Source organism: Sinocyclocheilus anshuiensis, unplaced genomic scaffold (genome assembly GCF_001515605.1).
Source record: "Sinocyclocheilus anshuiensis isolate Anshui unplaced genomic scaffold, SAMN03320099.WGS_v1.1 scaffold179, whole genome shotgun sequence".
Lineage (NCBI taxonomy): Eukaryota > Metazoa > Chordata > Actinopteri > Cypriniformes > Cyprinidae > Sinocyclocheilus > Sinocyclocheilus anshuiensis.
The window spans coordinates 1,210,825-1,227,842 of NW_015549577.1; the positions used below are offsets into that span (position 1 = coordinate 1,210,825).

The following is a 17,018-nucleotide window of genomic DNA, read 5'->3' on the forward strand; positions in this document are numbered from 1 at the left end:
TTCTTTTTTTTTTTTTTTTTCTTTTACAAGCTCTGCAAATACACATTTTAAGACATACGACTGAAAAAAAGTTCACATAGTAGTTCATTTTGAAAGCGTCATGCGTACCTGCAGGCACTCGTTGGGCCTCATCCTGAAAACCTCTGGCTCCTTCTTTAGCTTCCAGAGGTATTTGTGGCTCAGCGGCTTCGTCTTCTGTAGTCTCAGAGTCTAACACAGAGAAATAAGACATTATGTTAGAAACTACTGCCTGTAATGATAATGGATATCAAACTAAGAAAATAATTTGAGTAAACAATTTTTGCTGTCTTGAGGAAAAGTGCATTACTTGAGCAAAAAAAGCAAGATTTGGGTTGACACATAGTGATAAGTGAAATGAATAAATAGAAATGGTGTTTGAAATGGGAGCTTGGTGGGGAAAGAGAGGACGAACCACTGCAATGAGCCTAAAGATGAAAATAAACATTACCATAACTTTGCTTCCGACAGGAGCGGAAAACTTCACTTCCATAGTGGCAGAGGAGAGAAGCAGACAAGACATCACCGTTACTATAGAGACGAATCCCATCCCAGAAAACAGATAGCACAGCAACAAACTGCTGAATGGACACATTTGCACAGTTTACTGGTCCTGGTTGAGACTAGTACTTGCTGCACAACACCACTGCTATATGCTTTTGCTTTGTTTTCTGCGTTTATAATAATTTCTGAACTTCCATTGGGCAAACAATGGTAAGAGCTGGTAATGATGGTCAAACAGGCCTATCAAAATGCAAAATGACTTACCTAAAGGCTTAGTTGGTTAAAGAAAGTCTCCACACATTAAATTAAATTTAATTTAATTTTTAATTATATAGGATCTTTTTTCATTTGCCCATCAAACCCTGTGGGCTCCATCCCGCCCGTATAAATTTGTAAAAGGAGCAGCAAATTCCCGACTACTGTTAATCAAATATTTCTCATCTCAGACAAGATAAGGATTTTGAGCTTTTCGATGCATATTTTTCAATCATTTATGTATAATATATTAAGCCAGTTAATTTTGATGAAATTATCATCCTTTTTAAATTAGATCAAGGCTAATTTAGTTACCCAGATGGTGCTGCAGTAAATAATCTACTGTGTATTTCTAACTACTAATGATTATCAGAAACAACATTTTAATCCATGAGGTTCTTATATAATAAAGGACTAATATGAATTCCCATGAAAGAAAATGTTGTAATAGTTCCTGATCTTCAACGGAGAACGTAATAAAGAGAGTAATCCACATTAATTCCGCCTGTCTTATTAATTATTTAAGGCATAGTTTCAATTTAAAGAGCTTTTATAGGGAGCCACATCTAAAATCTCATCATATCAATGCAAAAGTGTCAGCAGTTCGTATAAACTGCTTCAATGCTAAACTTTTTGCATTATTGATGCTGAGATTATAGTGCCTTTGTACATAAAGTGAATTGATTCATTGCTAGGCTCCTCTTTATCAGAGCGAGCAGACAGACAATTCCAGAAAATCTGTCTAGCATGACTTCTCAAACCCAAGCACACAGACACAACACTGACTGACATTTTCAATAACAGAGGAAATAATAATCAAAAATACAATTATTTATTACAAATCAAATTAAGTACACAACACTAACAATTCATAAGAAGATGCACAGTCAGTACTTAAAACTAAGGATGCGTTACATATACCTGCTGCATTGAGGAGATGTATTTCAGAGTGTGCAGATTGATATAATGCAGACTAAATTATATTATAATTATCAGACAGGAATATGAATGATATCCCCATTAGCAGTCATTTATAATAAACGCTTCTCAGAGGTAATGGGAGCAGTGCAGCAGCGGAAGTACTTTATGCACAACTTAAGGCACACAATTTAGATCATATTTGTCTGAACTGAACACTTCCTCTGATGTAGGTGTCTCTGATGAGGTTATGGAGGGCTTTGATTCAGAGATTGATTGCAATAACAATCAAAGGGATATTAGATGACTTTTTTTGGCTTGCCTCAGAGAATCAAGTGATGGAAATCCTAAATCTTAATGATTTATCATCAATCTCCAGATGCTACAGAGGCTTAGACTTTGTTTTGGCACACATTTGTGTGATACTTCACAGTTAGAAACACATTTTGGAAGTTGGCAAGTTGCATGTTACAGCTGAACATAATTAAAGATGAGCACAGTTTTCTGTCTTGTGTTGGCTGTTTACATATTTCATACTGAAACAAGAAGTCTGGGCGAGATATCAAGGAGCTAACTAAACAGAAAACATAAACAACTTTAACTCAGCAAAAGTTATTCAAAATTCATGTTGGTGTTATATCTTTCACTTGGATGTTATAAGTTGCACTGAGTAAATACAGCTGGATAAAACAAAAACTGTGTCCGTCTTCATTTCAGGCTGCAAAGCAACAAAATGTGATTATTTTAAAGGGGGTGATTCTTTTCTATACCCACTGCAAATGACAAAAAGTACTAATTACTTATTACTAAAACTTAAATACAAATAAAGCTAAATAGAAACATTAGTTTAAAACAAATCACAAAAGCACAAAATCACTAGAACTGAATTCACATGAAAATAAAAGCTCATTCAAAATATTAATAAATATTCTAAAACAATATAAATAATATTAAACACTGGTTGAAATTCTTCAAATTCAGTAAAGTCCTCCATGTCATTCCAATTAAATTTCCAAAGTTCAATACACTCATTCTCATGACTTCCAATTCTTCAATTTTACATTGTTCTCATGACTGCTAGCAGATGGATACTGCAAGATTAGATGCATTCTCTTTCAAATTGTAAAAGGAAAAATCAATGCATCCTCGAATTTAAACAAAGACTAGACATTAGATGACTGACAGACTGAAGAGTTATCGTAAAATCTCTCTTGTAATAACCTGTTATCTATAAAGCCAAACACACCATGAGTGAACCGCCCAAATGTTCGGTTAGAGTGTCCGGTTTTCTGGAAAGAGAAAGAGAGAAGAGGTATGTTAGTGGTTGCACAGAATGTATGCTTATCACTTCAAATGAGCAAAACAAACAAGCATTTCAAACAGTAGAAGACTGACAAGAGCGCTTTTGAAATGAGAACAAAGATAAAGCGATGGATACCACTTGTGCCACTTGTCAGTCTTCAAAAAACATGTCCCGTCTTTGCTCTGCTAACCTAGATTTTTTAATTTTATGTAGGGCATTTGGTGACTGAGAAGCTAAAAAATGGAGCTAGTTTCTTTTGCCAATCCCTGCGTTGGTGTACCCGCATGTCACCTTGGATTAAATGCATCTGCTAAATGACAAGTATGAAAGCTTCCAGTACAGCTTTAATGGGCTACGAAATGGTTGATCTTATTCTGTTACAAGGTGTTATTCCCAGTTTAAGCAACATACTGTAAGGCATGTAATTTTTTGTCCATTTCTAAACAGATTCATCTTGTTTAGTGGGAAATGTGATTCTCAGCTTCCCAGTATAGCTTCCTATCCACCTGTGTTAAATTTTCACAATGGATGAATGTAAACCAAAGCAACAGCGCGGATGTATCAGGCAGTGGCTGTCTGTCACTCCCAATCCATTAGTTACAGGGAGAAATGAAATCCTAATGGCTGAGGCACCAGTAATTTCAAACCCTTCTTCCGTGAATCTGCTCCCTAACCACATTAGCTAAAGACATCGGCCAGCCGTTTCAGAGACATGTGCCTGGAGGTTTGCAGGGCTGGTGAAGGGGAAAGGCAAATAAAAGTGGATGAACTTTTAGAGGAATTACAAGTCAGCCATTCGAATTAATTTGCTTAAGCTCAGCTCTTTCTGCTTGTTGTAAAGAAAACATTTACAGGGCATTAAAACATCTAAATAATTCACAGGCGAAGGAGGATTCATGTGCATGTGATGCTGGTTAATTTGTCATTAGCCTCCATGTTTGGCATCTTAATGGACGAAAAGGCCGGTTCCACTTCACCGCACAAGTTCCATGCATTATGCAAAAGATCTGATTTCTTCTATATTGCCTTGTTTAGTCAAAACTAACAACACAGCAACCACAGAAATGCATTTTATGGTCAGTCCACACAAAGACGGCTATTGACAAAGCCTACACACACTTGAGTTGCTACAAGTACCATTAGCACTTGGCAGACACTGTTAAAGAAAGTGTACATTTCCAACTTTATGTAACATTAGTATATGCATTACATAAGTAATGATAATTTAACTAGATTTACCATTTTCTGAAAATAAACTAAATCGGAAAAAGAGCTTTTTTTCCCATTCCCATTTAATGTCCACTGGGTAAATATTATGCATCCAATCACTCGGAAAATTACCAGTTCACTATAAAAGCCACATTTGTTTGAGTTGCCATTCATGTTTTTAGCATAAATGATGCAAATTCTAGGATTTATTCGCAACTGCTAACCCTAAATGATCAATAATAATAGGGGTGCTTGCTTTTTCAAACACCACTAGTTACAATAAATCCACAAAACAATTGATTCCCCAATCTATACTTTAAATGGTAAAAGAACCGAGAGCAGACTCTGTGAGGCTGACATAATGTTTGAGCTTTGGTTCCCTGTCCCATGATTATTCTGAAAGCTGCTAGTAACAGAGGGCCCTTCAAGCTTCAATTACATTTTCCAAACTGACACTTATCCAAAATGACCTGCCAAATGCACACTCGCTCCTTTGATTGTGAGCAGGCCACTGAGGGAGGATCTTCAGCCAGCCATCTGTGCTGTGAAGAGCTGAGCGATGCTCATCTTACCGGGTCAGGCTGAAGTAAACATGGACTCAAGCACTCATCATTTGACATTCAGTGATGTTGTATGACATCAAGAACGCCTACAAAAAGATATAGAGCACCACAACTAATTATTTTTATGATAGTCTAATCCAATTACAAAAATGAAATTAATTGAGTCCTCTTTGTCCATAGCTCTATGGTAACAAAGATAAAATGAAATGGAATATCCATATCTCTAACAGGATTATAATATACAGTCTCGTTGGTAAAACAAAATGAATATTGCTAATTAACTTGATAAATTAGTGTTTTCTTCAACATGATAGATTTAGAGCTAAATTTGAAATTGCATGTACAATCACAAAAGAAATTGTGATTGTACATGCAATGCTAGAGTTATGTTTCTTCAGTGCATATATGTGATTACTGAAAAACTGAAATATATCTTCTGAAATATTTCAGTGGTTTAAGTGGTTTCTAGAGACTTCTGGATGGTTGCTAGGGTTTTCTAGATATCCCATAAAGATGCCGCCTTCTAAAGTACCTTCTTTTGGCCAAAGTTGCATGTATCCTTCATAATGAAGCCAATGAATGCATTACAAGATCAATTAAAACAATACGATAAGATGGTGGGTAAAGCAGAAGAAACATCACAAACAACACTTACATTTAATTCAGAACAGAACGATTTGAAAACAGTTAAATCTATCCCAGAATGCATTACAATAAGCTCAATTAAAAAAAAAAGGTGGATAATGCCAATTATATCGAAATTCAATACTGAATAATATTCATAATAAAATACTTAAATCCATTCAAATTTAACATTTTACCTCATATCTGTGTGTGTATCATTAGCTTAGCAATATACAAATGCCAAACTCTTTTGAAACTTTCTGAGTAGGCAGCTCAACAGGTTAGAGATCTAAAATGTTTTAAAAATATGATACAGTCATTAGTTGGCACCCAAACAACATCAGCTGCATGAAACAGAGCTTCTTTTGTTGTCTTTTTCTAGCCACTCTAATTCTTCAGACTAAAATTTCTGAGCCCTGTTGGTCAGCACCTTGGAGAGCTCAAATAATTTTTCCTGTCAGCCCACACCACAGGCAACAGCTCTAGCCATTTTTATGCATCATTTTTACCTTCTTGGTCACCAGGTAATTTATATGTTGCCAGGTTAGGCTCAGGCTGAAGTATGATGAATGCTGCCAGGCACTATTTAATCTGGGTTATGGTATCTGCCTTCTACTCTAACTCCACTCTTTCAACCCTGAGCGAGTGGGCTATTTCAATCTCACCCGGTCTAACTTTTCATTACTCCTGCCAATGCAGCAAGTTAATCACTTCACACCTTAAGGAACACATCTCTCTCAGCTACCCATCGTGCTCCCTAATGCTTGTGAGTCAGCAGGGCAGGTTTAGAAAAAACATTGGGAGCTCACGTAATTCACAGGCCCCTCTACACTGGTATATGGTCACTGTATTGACATTCTAGTTAAAGGTTTGTTCTAAACACTTAAAACCGTGTCACTCACTATGCAATGTCATTAATGTTAACCAGAGGTTTTAAATTGATGGTCAATTGGTAGCAATTTCTGCAAGGTACATGTTCAGAAAAAAAATTCTTTAGCTTCTCACTGGGGCTGTAGCATCAATGGGACACATCTGCAACTTACCTACCCCTAAAAAGTACATATTAGTACCTTAAGTGAATATTTCCCGGTAGTATTTAAGGCACCCTTTGGGAGTAGACCAGGAAAAAAGTATAGGTTTGAGGCTACTATCCCAAAACCCCAGTTTTTGCACAATTTTTCTTACAATGTATGTTTTATGCTGTGCAGTTCATTGAGAGTGCTCTCAAACAGAGAATTTGCCATTGACTGTACCTTGTCGGGCAGCATTTTCACTTTTAAGTGGAATTTAAGACTCAAATTTTAAGATTAAAGAACGTTCAGGAAAATAACCATCGGCAACTAGTCTTCTTTCTCACTTGTTTGTATACTAAATGTGATTGCTCTTGTCTTCCTTTAAAATTTAAATTTAATAATTTATAGTCACCTTTACACTTCACAATGACTATTACTACATTTGAAACCAAATGCAACTGCCTTGCTGCCTCTCTATCTAGTCAGTTAATTTACAGACAGGCACCTTTTAAGGAAGCAGACTTTCAAATCATAATGCCATGTTTAATGGTCTAGAACAAATTCAAACAGGCTTTAGAGAAAACCAAGCCAACATTTAAGTGACTAAAATGTTTATCTCTGGGAAGAAATTGAATCATAAGTTGATAAATTGGCATTTTCACACCATCAGGCACTATTTTTATTCTTTCCACCAAGCACACATGCACAGGATTGTGAGATCCCACATAGTAAAGGATTCATCTTTGACTCCATCAAAAAAACTTAGTAAACAAGATTATGCAAACACTGTATTCAGACACCCCTTCATACCACAGCATGCTGCTTGCAAAAGAATACTTTTTTTCAGGTTTTGGTCACAGCTAACTGCAAACAAGATATGTGCTGAGTGTCATAGCAGCACTGATGTGGTCTCATTTACAAAAAAAAAAAAACGACCCCCTAAGCTTCTTTTTTTTGCTGCCTTGCAAGCAATGGGATATGTTTTCTCCCTAAAGCAAATCAAATGGAGGGATGAAATAATTACATATTATTCAAATGACAGGATAACAAAATGAAACTACCATTTAGCCTACATCTGAAACTATGACTCAGCCACCTGTTCGGTATCCGTCTGGTCTCTAAGCTAAATCTCTGCCCCATCCACCCGCCTGTCTCCGTCTGCCGACTAAGATCCAATTATCTTTTTCTTTCACCCATCCCCCTCTCCTCTCCTTCACACCCACTTCTCCTTTCATCTTCACAAGGATTCCTATCGGCCTGAGAGGAAGAGCTAAGAGCTCGTCCTGCTCTCACCTCCTCTCACCTGTAAAATGTCACAATGACATATTGTCAAAAGAAGGCCACTCTCATGCATTTACAGCCCATGGCAAAGCGGTGGTGTGCAGATTGTTCATTTTCACTTTATGTGCCATCCAGGGAGGGGGCACAGTTTGCATTTTGACCTGACGGTCTATATACAGAGAAATCAGCAGTCATTAGTGATGTTTGCTAAGCCAAAATATTACAAATTGCCATTTACAGGGATAATTTACACAAAAAAATGTATACACCCTAATGTTATTCCAATATCAGTATGCATTTCTTTTTCTACAGAATACAAAAATAAAGAACATTCGACCCCTTTGACTTTCAATTTATGCATGTATAATATATGCACAAAAAAAAACATTTCAAAACATCATCCTTTGTTTCACAGAAAAATGAATGTATTCAGGTTTTGGAACAATGTCAGGTTTTTTATCCAGAATATCAAGGAACGTGTGATCTCTTTTGACTTAGCGACACTAAAAACACCTTAGCAACCACACAGCAATGCCTTAGCAGTGGGAGTACAATAACAGCCTGCTGATGTGATGCTATTTGGTTGCAGTGCGTATTGAATGTAGTGAATAAAAGACTACAAATGCAATCATTTTAGTTGATGGTCTTGATGTAAAAATCTTCCTGTTAATGCACTGAAGTGTGAGGTAGACAAATTTACGATCCTACAGATCCCTAGAAATATGCATCAGGAAAAAATGGGTTGCTGCTATGAGCATTTCTGTTTTCTTGCATTTGGACAAGAAAGCAACCTACATGCTGACTTGCCATATGTCTTCTGTAGTGGTGCAAAATCTAACATTGCGAGTCGCATATCCAATGCAGGTTTCAAAATGAAACTTTTCTATTATAAACAATATCTTGGTTTTCTTATCCCTTAAGGACGACCCCTTATGAGGCGACAGCAAAGCACCCAGGGGGGCTGTCATCTTTGTCTCTGGGGCATCCTGGGTTCCTAGCTTAACGCTGAATGCATCAGAATATGATGGGGTTTAATGAGCCATAGACAGTCACCTATTCAGCTGTAATCATCCTCATGCAACTAGTCAGATGTGTGCCGTTTGTTTACAAGAAAAGGGTGGGGCGCAGGAGTGCGAATGAGTGCTAACAGCCCTAAAGGAGGGAATTGGGTCAAGCCTCCCTCAGACGGAACGCAATGAATGACAAAACCCACACATATGGGTCAAATTCAAACTCCCAGTCAGTTATGAGTCAACATGCAAGGCAAGAAAAATAAGGCATGCAAGGACTCACCTGAAAGCGTTTCTTGGACCAGATTTTCTTCATGGCTTGAAGTAATCCTGGTCTTTTGTTGCGTTTAACCGAGGGGGGAGTGACGTTTTCTGGAAGCTGGGGATTCACGGTCAAACCCGGTGGTGACCTGATTGTATCGGTAGCATGATCTGATTCCAGCTTGGACTGCTGAAAAAGCCACTTGAGTAAGGAAACGTACCCAACTGATTGGCAATTCACCTGATGTAATTTCTCTGAGACCAAAACTTCTCTCTCAACTTGATTTTTCTGGGCATACTCCCTATAAACTCAATTCTGTATTATAAAGTTGTTCCGCTGCAGATATTGCGCTGTTGTTCTTTCAGTTTAGGCAGCAGCTCAAACTAATACCAGAACAAAAACCATTAGAGAAAAAAGAACCTAGTAGACGGCACCTCCTCAGTGCTTCAGGATTCCCAGAGGCAAATAATCAGACCCGGCTCTAAACCATCGCTTGAGGGTTGACCAATAAGAGCGCAGAATAATAAACTCAACCAGCAGCAGCAAGCAAAGGACTGTGTGTGTGGAGAGGTAAGCAGAGAGATAGAGCGAGTAAGAGCGAGAAAGGGAGAGAAACCACTACCCTGCAATGTTTCGGGGGAAGGGAGGGGAGAAAGACAAAAAGAGAGAGAGAGGAAGGGAAATATAGACAGATTGAGTAAGAGAGAGAATGAGTCAGTCCTATTGAGCCTTGCACTGAGGGATGCCAGTTGGCAAATCCTTTTTCATGTCTCGTTTTGCTTTCCCCCCCTTCACTTTCTCGTTCTGTTGTGCACCGAGGCTGAACGTGTTTCTCCTGCCCAGCAGCAGCAGCTCCAGTCGGGAGTCACCTCACCCAATGCCTTCGTTTCATATTCTGGATCAATGTCTGTGACGTCAGAGCAGCCTCCAGTCGATGGTGCCTTTTTGCAACCCAATTTTTATCAAAATATATTTATGTTGGAGATATAGCAAAATAATATCAAAGATCGAATTGTTGCTTGGAAACAGTAATCAACGTAAACTCTGCTTCTACTGGAGGCTAAAGCAGTGGTTATGTTCTGTGAATTTTCACAGGCGAAATCCAGTCATTTCAATAGGAATCCACATGATTGGGAATTTTTTTCATGAAGGTGAAAAACATTTTCATGGGGGTGTGCTTCATACATTGCTACACAACTAATGAGAGACAACAGATCGTTTTTGCCCTTGAAATTTCACCAAAATGTTGGTAATATGACCACACCTTAAACAATTTCAATCATGTTGCTAACTTACCACGTCATAAACAATATGGTTCACCAATAGAATCCTTTCCACCTAGAACCTCAAAGCAGGTACTCTTCGAAATTTTATAAGACAGTTTGCATCTTTTTCTTTTTAGTCACTTACCCTTATCTATTTAAATCAATCAGTGAAGAAATACAAACTTACAGCACCTTACACAGCAACTCAATCCTGATCTTGACTTGTTTGGGAACGTCATGCTCTATATTTGGAATTACTCCATATTTCGTCATGGCTGTGACCTGTAAACATCGTAAAGCAGTCCATTCCAACTGATAGCTGCAGCAATATATCTACCACAGCATTAATGACACATCAGTACACATTTGTACGGTTGCATAGTATATCGCCATGCAGCAGAGCCCAAGATGTCTACTCATTCCTCGCATTTCCTTCTCCAATAGTTCAAACTAATTGATGCATTTAGGTTTATTAAAAGGTTTATTAGAATTTACATCCCTTGGACAGAAATCAAATATCTTTAATGAGAAGACTGAGGCAATCATGTGCAGCTTTAGATTTGCATAATGAAATCATGAATTCTCATCATGTTAGCAAGGGGGTCTGCAGAGACGCATTGATTTTGAGCTCTTTAATTTCACGAGAGCACATAATCTGTTCAGTTACAGCAGCAAAGTGCATGTCATACAACAAAAACACGCTCAAAATGACATTGGGAAATGGACTGTGGTCTACATGACGTGGCCACTGAAATGGATTGCCATTTTTCATAGCCGAACTGCTCTCATTATACAGGCTGACGCCTGCTGAGGCAGAACATCAAGGATGTTTTGAGAGAGCCAGACAACTTCAACATTTCCTTATTCATTCTCATCAGCTGTCACTGCTCGTGTCCATAATGACCCAGGTGGATGGTTGTTTTCCTTCATTCCTGTAGTGTTGTCCACACCTGGGTCCTTTTGTTTTAATGTATTGCATGTTAAGCCAACATGCATATAATTACAAACACAGAGTACTGAAAAGGGAATCTGATGCACAAAAACACATCACATAGATATAACATATATTTATAATGCACATATGACTAAAAAACATCTTAATTGGTTCACAACCACTTTAATGTTTATTAGTTCAGATGGTCAGCCATGAAAAATATTATTCTTTTATTTAATCACAATTAATATGAAGTCAAAATCTTATTTATATTCACAAGGCACATTCCTTATCAGGATTGCTGCACATTATTCCAAATGTTTGTCTTAGTAATTTCTATCCAAACGTGCTTTGCCTCAAACAACATTCATTTTCATCTGATATCACAAATCCTTATTTTGATTCCCGTTTCACTCAGGAATTCATCAGATAACAGAAGTAAAATGGGTCAGAATTGGAAGATGCTCAACATGAGATTTAATTTATCCATATCTGCCTATATTGGATATTAAATTGTGCATGTTAATTTCTGATTATTTTGACATTTAGATTACCTACACCCTACACTCATTTAGTGCTAGCACTTTTTGCACAAAGTAACAATAAGATTTTTTTTTTTTATTCAGCAAGGATGCACTATAACAGCTAAGACATTTATAATGTGACAAAAGATTTTTATTTTCAGTAAATGCTCTTCTTCGACTTTCTAGCTTTCTACAAAAAAAAACAACCCCAAACATTTGAAGGGAAGTGTATACTAATACATCTGTAGCATTTCAAGTGAAATGAACATTAATGCTATTATAAATGGACATTAAATAACAATGAACAATAGTATATTTATAAATCAACATTAATCTATTAATAAATGCTGCAAAATAATGTTGCTCATATTTAGTTGATATGCTTTAACTAATAATACATGATACTCAATGCATTAGCAGATATTAACAAAATGAACATTAAAATAAAAGTAATGATCGGTATATCAGTATAAGCCAGAATTTGTAAAATTGGTGCATCCCTAGTTAGAATGCCATTTCATATTGACTCAATCTGTGATTCAATCTGTTTTTCTCAGATGTGAGGTGCTTGTTCAATGATCTGAACAGCAGTGTCACAAACTAGACTGCCAATTGACCTAGTCTCATTCTAAACACATATTCTGTGTGTCTTTCTTCTATCTCTCTCTTCAGCCCTCTCTCGTTCTCTCTGACAGACAGTGGTCAATATCTGAGGGACCAGTACAGCTCTCTCTTTTCCCTGTTTCATGGATCTCATCGATTGGTCTTTCAGAACAATTATAAGGCTCAGCTCTATTCCACCAGGTGTCACAAAGCTGATACACGCATTCATGTTGTTTTGACCTGTAAAATTCCCACATACCTCACTGACTCTAACCTAGACACTGATTCATGGTGCTGAATACCAATGTTTCTGATTTAGGTTACTAGTAGAGGGGTCAGACACAGCTCTAGGATGAGTTAAATACAAAAAATTAAATAGATTACACACATTTACTAGACTACACAATAATAAGCTATAATAAACATCTAACATGGTTGATTTATATATTTTTTCCATTTAAACACAATAAGCTTTTTACAGTAAGCACCACCCTATATATACCAAAATATATAGAAATAAATATATCAAAAGTCTGAGTTCAGTACTTTTATATATAAGGATGGTTTAAATTGATCAGAAGTGACAGTAAAACATTTACTACTTATAAAAGATTTCGGTAGCAATTTATTTTACAGTCCTGTTTCACATGTACATACTATGTACTTATTATAGTGATTACAATAACTAAGTAATAACTAGGTACTAACCCTGAACCTACCCCTAAACCTAACCTATAACCTATGTAGTTACGTTATATTACCCATTATTTTTTTAGTACATTGTAAGTACACATAAGCACACATACTGTAAAATCAAGTGCAACCAAGATTGCTATTTCGAATAAATAAAATAAAAAAGGCAATTGTGAATTTTTTTTCTTGCAATTCTAAAAAAAGCTAGGGTTGGCCACCCCACTCACAACTGCTGCTTCTGTCTCTTTTTTCCTGACAAGAATCGTGTTTATTTAGACACAGAATGTCTTTACGACCACATCAAACGGCGCACTCCAACTTCGCTTCAGTGCCAGGCGCTAATCAAACGAGAACAAAATAAAAGGTACAGGTGACGAGGGAGCTTCAGTAGAACAACAGTGAACTGCGCTCAGATGAGATGTTTGTCAGGCTATATGTCAGTAAAAATGAATTTTCCTGTCCTGTCAGCCGTTATACTGTGCTCGTAGCTCGTGCTCTTCAATTTCACACACAAATTCTGCGGTGCGCACTGTATATAATTTCATATTAAAGTGCAAAAGAAACTACAAGCATGCAATGTCATAGTTATGTCGTCAGTTAAGTCATGAAGTTATGTTATTTGTTATATATGAGTCACATTTAAGAACATGTCTCTGAAATGCAGTGGTTTTCAAAACTCTGAGTCTCCCTCATCTAACACACCTGATTCAACTCTTCAGCTCATTAGTAGAGACTTTAAGACCTGAAGTGGGTCAGAAAAGGTAGAGTTGTGAGAAAATACAATGCGTGTCAGATCCGTGTCATGTTCAGTAGCGGCAGCTCTTAAAGCAGCCAAAAAAATTTACCTAATAACCCAGCTGCTGTGGTGTCTGTTAATCAAAGAACAAAAGCAAAAAAAGGAAATCAATAACGTTTGTAGCTTTAAGGATTCATCTATATTTAACTTAGAATTGAGTGTTTGATAACTTTATTCAATTTCTGCATATTTCCTACTTGCTGAAGGGCACAGGTAAATATGACATGTATTATACTGGGTTTATGTGAAGATTGTATTAAGTTCACTTAAATTAAAAGTTATTTTTTAAAGTCTAATAAATGTTAAAATTGACAGCTCTCAATTATACTGTTAACGGCTATAGTCAATGGTTAAATATTAGAAAAAAGAAAACAATTTCCTAGGGACATCAGTAGTATTAGTATCAGTGATACTCGCCTTCAGTCATAAAAAAGATGATATTAAACAAATATTAAAACTGTCTATGTTGTTTCTTCATTAATTTGAAGATTGAATGAGAAAATTATTGCAATATAAAAGTATATTTAAAAACTTTAATGTTAGGTGGGATTAAACACGATTTCAGAAAAAATGTGTGATTAATTAGTAAATTTTTTTAATTGATTTACAGCACTAATATATATGTATATATATATATATATATATATATATTTTTTTTTTTTTCCCAAATGTTTCTTGGAGGAACACTTGTGGTCACTTCTGGCAAATGATTTGGGAACAACGTTGCAAAGCCGTTATTATGCTTAACAGAGTTATAGAAAAAGGCTCGGTGAGTGAACACAAACAATGCTTGTTCTTGGCCTTGTGTTGTTTTTACATTTATTAACATTTTAATTTAAAAGAAAGAAACCGCTTGTGGTCAGCAAGTTGTTATATTTAAAAAAATATCACTACATTTATTTAGCAAGGATGCATTAGTTGATGAAAAGTGATAGTAAAGACTTTTACCAAAAAAAAAAGTTACATTTCAAATAAATCCTGAACTTCCTATTCATCAAAGCATCCTGAAAAAAATGTGTTATGGATTTCACAAAAATATTAAGCAGCACAACTGTTTTCAACATTAATAATAATAATAAGCAATATTTCTTGAGCACCAAATCAACATGTTAGAATAATGTATATCATGTGACACTGAAGACTGGAGTAATGCCTGCTGAAAATTCAGCTTTGCCATCACAGGAACAATTTACATGTTAAAATATAGTAAAACAGAAAATGTATTAAAAAAAATAATAATATTTTGCGATATTATTGTTTTAACTGTATTTTTGATCAAACAGTGTACCCCATAGTAAAGGTCAGAAGACAAAGCCTCACATAATTAGCTTGAAATCCCTGCTTGTATGAGGATCTCTCGAATAAAAACTGATACTGAACCAAAGAACTGTAGTGTGAACATCTTTTCCAGCTTGCCTTCCATGATGACTCATTTTAGCACATTCAAAGAACAGCCACTCTGAGTATCAGAGAGGCTGTCTTGCAAACTCTTCACTCATAGCTGCAATCGCCCAGCGGGAAGTGAAATAATGGCTTCCTATCTTAATGTGAATGGTGCTCTATACAGAGTCAATGTGAGTTATGTGAAAGTGATTAAAGCAAGCAGTGAGAGTCCTCCTCCAGAAATCAGTCCCTCCAGTAAGGGACCAAGTTCCCACCGCACATCCACTGAAAACTCTCCACGCTTAGATCAGCAGGGCCTCCTATTTCCCTTCTCCCCACGGAACCATCTAATGAAATGTGCAGCAATTCCAGAAGCCCTACAAGCACAGTGTAATAACCAAGATGACTCTATTTAACAAGAACAAGTCACATAAATCACAGGGCATGGGCACTTCTGCAGCACATTTATGTACAGGTGCATCTCAATAAATTAGAATGTCGTGGAAAAGTTCATTTATTTCAGTAATTCAACTCAAATTGTGAAACTCGTGTATTAAATAAATTCAATGCACACAGACTGAAGTAGTTTAAGTCTTTGGTTCTTTTAATTGTGATGATTTTGGCTCACATTTAACAAAAACCCACCAATTCACTATCTCAACAAATTAGAACATGGTGACATGCCAATCAGCTAATCAACTCAAAACACCTGAAAAGGTTTCCTGAGCCTTCAAAATGGTCTCTCAGTTTGGTTCACTAGGCTACACAATCATGGGGAAGACTGCTGATCTGACAGTTGTCCAGAAGACAATCATTGACACACTTCACAAGGAGGGTAAGCCACAAAAATTAATTGCCAATTAACAGATGTTAACAGAAAGTTGTGTGGAAGGAAAAAGTGTGGAAGAAAAAGATGCACAACCAACCGAGAGAACCGCAGCCTTATGAGGATTGTCAAGCAAAATAGATTCAAGAATTTGAGTGAACTTCAAAAGGAATGGACTGAGGCTGGGGTCAAGGCATCAAGAGCCACCACACACAGACGTGTCAAGGAATTTGACTACAGTTGTCGTATTCCTCTTGTTAAACCACTCCTGAACCACAGACAACGTCACAGGCGTCTTACCTGGGCTAAGGAGAAAAAGAACTGGACTGTTGCCCAGTGGTCCAAAGTCCTCTTTTCAAAGTCCTCTTTTCAAACCAAGGTCCTAGAGTCTGGAGGAAAGGTGGAGAAGCTCATAGCCCAAGTTGCTTAAAGTCCAGTGTTAAGTTTCCACAGTCTGTGATGAGTTGGGGTGCAATGTCATCTGCTGGTGATGGTCCATTGTGTTTTTTGAAAACCAACGTCACCGCACCCGTTTACCAAGAAATTTTGGTCCGGACCTTTCCTTCAACCCTAAAACACAACGCAGGGAGTTCTTGCCCAGAACAGAACCATACCACCAATCCAAACCAAACTGTATGCAGACAATCATCTTTGACGATAGTGATCCTGACAGAAAGAAAGTTCAGGCTAAATGTAAAAAAAAAAAAAAAGTGTCATTATTTACTCATCTTTGTTCTGTGAAACAAAATTAACTGTTAGGTAGCATCTGTGTTTATTCAGTTTGAATTGGTATAAATGGATAAAACACAGGCTCTGACTTTCTGCCTAACATCTCCTTTTGTGCTTCAGAAAAAAAGCAAATAATACCAGGGTTGGAATGAAAAATTAACCCAGTCCTAGCCCTGGCTTGACTAATGAAAGATGTAGGCAGACACCATCAATGTCCTCAACGGTGCTGCAGACAGCAGCATGTAGATTATTCATTCCACACACACACACACACACACACACACACACACACACACAAACACACA

At 36.9% G+C, this 17,018-nt stretch overlaps 1 protein-coding gene and 1 long non-coding RNA gene across 2 annotated transcripts in view; both read right to left on the reverse strand.

Annotated features, from left to right (window-relative positions):
• LOC107657495 (striated muscle-specific serine/threonine-protein kinase-like) overlaps positions 1-17,018 on the reverse strand; it is a 91,808-nt gene that overhangs the window by 50,637 nt on the left and 24,153 nt on the right. Inside the window, exon 2 of the mRNA XM_016445599.1 lies at positions 109-210. Within this exon, the coding sequence (XP_016301085.1) occupies positions 109-210 (102 nt within the window). The remainder of the gene's footprint in view (positions 1-108; positions 211-17,018) is intronic.
• Positions 470-9,022, reverse strand: LOC107657523 (uncharacterized). The gene is made up of 3 exons (XR_001630695.1): positions 8,982-9,022; positions 2,942-2,984; positions 470-504 (listed from the first exon to the last, which is right to left on the reverse strand). It is a non-coding gene; the product is annotated as an uncharacterized LOC107657523 (long non-coding RNA).